The 5,618-nt window shown below is 44.8% G+C and overlaps 1 protein-coding gene across 4 annotated transcripts; it reads right to left on the reverse strand.

Annotated features, from left to right (window-relative positions):
* Positions 1 to 212: 212 nt before the first annotated feature.
* On the reverse strand, positions 213 to 4,446 carry LOC125515656 (RING/U-box superfamily protein). 4 transcript variants are annotated; one of them, XM_087529303.1, is made up of 13 exons: positions 4,101 to 4,444; positions 3,518 to 3,634; positions 3,217 to 3,409; positions 2,857 to 2,999; positions 2,560 to 2,734; positions 2,263 to 2,324; positions 1,925 to 2,006; positions 1,472 to 1,529; positions 1,245 to 1,375; positions 1,066 to 1,158; positions 917 to 987; positions 631 to 820; positions 213 to 538 (listed from the first exon to the last, which is right to left on the reverse strand). In XM_087529303.1, exons 1-12 carry the CDS (start codon positions 4,346 to 4,348, stop codon positions 688 to 690), a joined length of 1,506 nt encoding a protein of 501 aa, XP_087385429.1. In that variant the 5' UTR covers positions 4,349 to 4,444; the 3' UTR covers positions 213 to 538; positions 631 to 687. The 4 variants fall into 4 exon arrangements, with proteins under 4 accessions (XP_087385429.1, XP_087385428.1, XP_087385431.1 ...); XM_087529302.1 differs by having other exon boundaries at positions 213 to 542; XM_087529304.1 differs by lacking the exon at positions 213 to 538 and having other exon boundaries at positions 677 to 820; positions 1,243 to 1,375; positions 4,101 to 4,445.
* Between the last annotated feature and the right edge of the window lie 1,172 nt (positions 4,447 to 5,618).

Genomic DNA, 5,618 nt, shown 5'->3' on the forward strand with positions numbered 1-5,618 from the left:
AGACGTTTTCATGGAGGGAAAGGGGTGCTCACATAGTATCACAATATGTTCAATAGCACAAAAAAACTAAGACTAATAATGTCCTTGTGGTGGTCTCTAGATAAAATACCCACATAGCAGGGAAATTATCACAAAGATATCTATACTTCCACATTGTTTCATTACAACAATTTTAATTTTTCAAATATCAATGACCCAAAACCAGAGATCGGAGTAGATTTTTCTTTTCCCTTCAAATGAGCATCACACTACAGTATTCCAGAGGATATGAATCGGCACTTCCTCCATTACGAACGCTTGTTCCAGCTTCCTTTCCTCCGTTTCGCACTTCCTACGAAGTTCCTTTGCAAAACCTACAAACCAAACAGGGCCTCAAAGATGAACCGACTTGACGCACAAACATAGGTCGCTTACTACTCCAGCCGTCGCATCGCATGGCCTGATAGTGGATACCCTAAGCCAGGCACATGACTTCATTTCATACTCTCAGACTTTTACTTTGATCTCGCCTTCGAACAAGGGAAGGGGAGCGCCCTACCTAGCTATACACACAAGGAAACGAAATTAAGATCCACTGCTACACAACTTGCACGCTGCAGCACCACCACCACCATATCTTCCTCGTCCTACCTGACCGACACCTTGGGCGGTGGTTATGGTCCACACATGATCCGTCATCGCCATCTCTTACTGTCTGCCTCCGAGAAATGCCAGGGGCTGCAGCCTCGCTTGCGTCTGCAGTTGCAGCTCCGGCACTTTCTTCAGCGACCGGTACTGCAGCCGCGTGCTCTCTCCGCTGTCCAACGCCTTCACAAGATACCTGTGCGATGCAATCCAAATATTTATTTTAGTCCAAGCGCAGCAGGTTCTACTTCTGGGTGAGCTGCAGAAAAGAGAACGAATCGAATGCACTTACCAGCCATTCAGACACTGCGAAGTGATTACTGCCTCCTTCCCGACGAATTTCTCGGGCGTCCTTTTGTTCCCCTGCAAGCGTATAGTAATCAGAACACACTGCTCTTGCGACTTCACTTTACTCTCAGCAGAGCAATGTGTTGCGTGTACCATGATCAGGACCCTCTCGCCCACTACAAATGGGTACTGCACTCCCTTGAATGCCACCGGGCTTTCAGCATCCAGAGCAAGCTCACTGTTTCCCTGAGAAAACAAGACGATAACTATCCAAACAGTATGATGCTAGGACGTAAAAGACTAGGTGTATGTTCAAAGGATTGTACACACACTTTGCTACTCCCAGTCCGCTTCAGCACATCCGTATGCTCGGTTACATCTTTCCTGCGCTTCCGAAGAGCGGCGTTATGAAACAGTCTCCTGTCATCCTCCATCTTCACCACCGTGGCTACTGCTCTTAAAGCTATTCATAACAGAACACTGTCGATCATAAGTGAGCAGGTGAAACATTTTTAATGCTGGTCTTAATAAGGAAGGTAAATATACGACAGAGACATACCGAGATTAGGAAACAAGGAGGATGGGTCAACTTCTCCATTGCAAATGGTGCATCTAGCCTGATTACAGTGATAAAAAGAAACAATTTGTTGGTTGGTGACATCCAAAAGACTGGAATTGCAGCACACAGAAAAGATACTATTTCAGGCCTGTATCCTAAAGTATGCCTTTGCTGTGAGAAGGTTCATCGAAAAGGCACTATTCTTCTCAGCAAGTTCCAGTTGGATTATCTATTACTATGGCTCTCTGGATGTCTACTAAATACTAAAATTGGATGAGTTAGAAAAATTAGTGCCAGCATAAGTACTAAGAATATAACAGTTAACTACAGTTGTAGGTAGCCAACAGAACATTAAGGACTGCAATTTGCAGGAAAGTGTGACCTTTATTCTCAAATCTACAACCAGAACATTGATAACTAAAAGAAAGGCTGAATGATATTTTTAAAGCATACCATTTCAATGACTTTCTTCAGCATGACCCCGCCAAATGAGTGCCCACATTGGAGAACCATAGCATCTTCAAGAAAAGCCCCACTGAAAACAGACAAGTCCATTACTGCATTAATCAAGTAAATCAGCAACTGCGATGCTGAATAATGAGATGATCTGTAACATTGGTTTGGAGAAACAGAACGCTATGAACATTCATATTAAGCAATTTTGTCCCTCCCTTGCTCCCATTAAACTTACGATGAACTCATAAAAAAAGACATTGCAGAATAAGGCAGTCTACGTATATGTTGTGAACAAGTTTGTGATGAACAGCTACATCCAACAAGGAACAACTTACGACAGAGGGTCTGACAGGACACTTCTCAGCGATGGGTCACTAACAAAATTACCCTGAGATTCCTGCAGTTGAAAATTAGTTAAATATGGGAAGTTTTTAAAATTCAGAGAAGTTTTTTAAATTCAGAGCAATAAATGAACATGAAATGAAATGCACAGAACACCCAATTCTTGTCGGTGTAGTACTTTCCTACTCTCAGAGATTTCGGAGCTGTGGCAGCTCTCATGTACCACTGGATGATTGACTATCTAGAACATGCATGCTACAGTAACTATGTTGCTTCGAACTTATGCTTACAGAAGGTTCTTCCAGGTGACTGGAAACAGCATGCTCTTCAGCATAAGAATCATCCATAAATTGGCTTGCAGGTATGGGTTGGTACACCTGTCGTATGCAATGCCCAGCAGCTAAAATTGGAGAGCAATCCAATATAGCGTTGGCATGAGGCACCAACCTAAAGGTGAGTGATGCCCTACAAGAAGGAAATTGTGGTTAGATGGCCAATTCATGTGTACAGGAGCACAAGGAGTATAATCCCAAAAAAAAGTATATGAAATGAGATGGTGAGACGTTCCAGCATTTCATAATTCTGACCTATTCTCATTAGTGACCCTGTACTGGGAAATTGGGCAAAGACCAGCAGTAACGTGACTTAGGGCCCTTCCAGTCAGAAGCAATAGATTATTTGGGCCTGAAACCCCATCAGCTAGGTACCAATGGCCATTTGGGTCACAAACCTATACCAAAGAAACAAACACTAAACAATTATGACTTGGGCAGATGAACTGTACCGAATAAGACTGGAATCAGTTGGACACAGTACAAAAGGAGAAAACAAGAAGTAAACATAGGAAAACGGTAGTGTATTTAACCAAAAGTAAAGTAGCCATGATTCAAATACTCTTATTGCTGCATTCAAATTTTAAATAGGTGTACGGAGCAGAATTTTGTTACCTCAATTCCTGGATAATCGGAAGCAACTAGCGTCACAAATCCCCTATCAACTTGAGGCATTGAGGACCTGCTGGGACATCCCATGAGTGTCTGACCACTTTGGAGCTGTTCATGAGAATATGCCACCAGCAACTCTGATGAGGAGACCTCGTTAATCGGCAGTGGAGTATCATCAAGTAATTGGTTGAATACGCTGGATAACAGGGCATGATTATTAGCCAGTAGAATTCTGGGAATGTGAAGAGCATATTAATCAATTATAAGAGAAATTCAACGAGGGGATAAAGGGCAAGAAGTGTACTCGGTACGTAGGCGCAGGTGCCGTGCTATTGCACAGAGGGCGGCACGGGCTGCATTGCCCAAACATCTGAAAGCATCAGCCATGCAAGCAGGGGACAACTCTCCATCTTCCAAAGTCCTGACATAGAATAGAATAACCAAAACATATCAGAACCTAGCCGCAAAACGTTGCCTAATTTGACAGAAGAGGGAAAAAAAACATGTGCAGAGCAGTGACCTAATTAGCTAAGATCTGGCAGCTCCCTTTTCATAACAATCTACTAGTGATATGCTAATACTGGCAATTCTTGTACATTATGTTTTGATAGACCACAAAAATAATTCTTGTACATCTGTCAGTTAACTAACAGAGTCAAATGCTAGAGTAATCAAACAGATGTGACCATCACCATTCTATTTTCAGTCACACTCCGGAGCTGAAAACAGAGGAAACAGAGCAACATTCCGAATGTTGAGGAATGTTGTGTATGGTCAGCCAGCTCTCTCAGACTTTCACCCTTGTGCGCTGTGCCAGACCGGAATCTAAACTACTGAGTCAAATCGAAGACGAAGTAGGCTGCGGATAGGGTTGTGAGCAAGCACACCTCCCGGCGCGGTAGAGGTAGGCGGCGTGGCGGCCGCGGAAGAAGGCGCGGGCGGACTCGAGGGCGCAGCGGACGACGGCCGCGTCGGCGGCGGGGAGCTCGAGCACGGCGGCGCCGCGGCGGGCGAGCGAGGCGGCGAGGGCGCCGACGGCGCGCGCGTAGCCTGGGGCGGCCGCGCCGTCGTGGGGCGCCACGTCGTCGAGCCGCACCCTGGCGAGCGGCGACGGCGGGCAAGGAGGGCATGCCATGGCGGGCGGGCGAGGATAGGCTAGGGTTCCGAGCGGGTCGATTGCTGATTCGCCGCCATTGAGCTTGGGTTGGCCTACCTCCTTCCCCGCCTACTCAGCTAATGATGCTCCTAAAAATAAATGTGGACCCTACTTTTAACTATGATGGTACTTTTATACTCTCTTCGTCCCAAAATAAGTGACTCGAGTTTGTATTAGAGGATTCGATTTGAGCCGTTGTTGCCCTTTGACAAGGATAACCACCTGCAGCGTCACCTTAAGAATAGTGGGGCTTTCAGAAAATTCAATGCGGTAAAGGATCCACATTTTCTGAAAGGATGCGACGTATTTTTCCTTATGCCCACCCAAAATGAGAGACTCGGACCTAACTTAACGACATCAAGTTTGAACCCCGATATGCTACGTTGCGGCATAATTGAAATGGTGGTGCGGTGGCGGCGTCTTCAGTTGGTCCTGATGAGGTAAGTGAAAATTATGATAGTGATATATGTTAGAGAATATTATGCATCTATTCATCCATTTGTAAATGAAAAGAAAATTGTCACATAACAATACGAGCTTTTGTGATCCGCTGCTAGCTTTTGCCTGCTTAATTTTTCCCTTGCGTAGCTATGGGCCTCCTAGTCTATGCTTGAGCCCAGTCACGAGGTTGACACCAACTCTTTAAGCTGACATCACATTGAAGTTGCAGCTCACTGACAAGCCTCTATCCGTGTTGATTGGATCGTGCAGAGATAGATAGTAAGTCGTTTGCAATTCTAAAGCCAGCTTTTCTCCTTCTACTGTTCACAAACAAAACCAAGTGACATATGGAGTTGGTAGACAAATAGACAAAATTTTAGTGCAAACCCTAATGTTGAAAGCGTGATGTTTAAGTTTAGGCAAACAAAGCACCTCCTCATCAGCTCGCAGCAAGCAATGAAAAACAATTAAGAACATAGCAATGCAACAACAACAACACCAATTACATTGTAGCAAAGCAAACAAAAAGTCCATCAACGCCAAACATAGCTTAGTGCAGCGTTTGTATATATCACAATAGCATAGATAGCATACAAGTGAATAAACATAAATTAGAACTCGAGCACTCTCGAGTTTGTCCTCCTCATCGTTATCCTTTGGACCATGGTAGTGAGCGACCTCAATGCGGCTAAAGTCCATCTTCTTCCACCCATCCTTGGCGAACACGTCCGTCTTGGCCACATTGGCCAGGTAGTTGTAGTAGACTTCGACATAGCCCAGCATGTCGATCCTCGATCGCGTTGATAGC

The sequence above is a fragment of the Triticum urartu genome, chromosome 6A, assembly GCF_056163025.1.
Source record: "Triticum urartu cultivar PI428250 chromosome 6A, HENAU_Tu73, whole genome shotgun sequence".
In the NCBI taxonomy this organism is placed as follows: Eukaryota; Viridiplantae; Streptophyta; class Magnoliopsida; order Poales; family Poaceae; genus Triticum; species Triticum urartu.

Excerpts from the sequence above, each read along its gene's own strand:
- LOC125515656 (XM_087529303.1), bottom strand. The coding sequence starts at position 4,348 with ATGGCATGCCCTCCTTGCCCGCCGTCGCCGCTCGCCAGGGTGCGGCTC. Across the intron at positions 3,635-4,100 it reads TACCTCTACCGCGCCGGGAG|GACTTTGGAAGATGGAGAGT; the intron begins GTGTGCTTGCTC and ends ATTCTATGTCAG. Across the intron at positions 1,159-1,244 it reads AGCGGACTGGGAGTAGCAAA|GGAAACAGTGAGCTTGCTCT; the intron begins GTGTGTGTACAA and ends TTGTTTTCTCAG.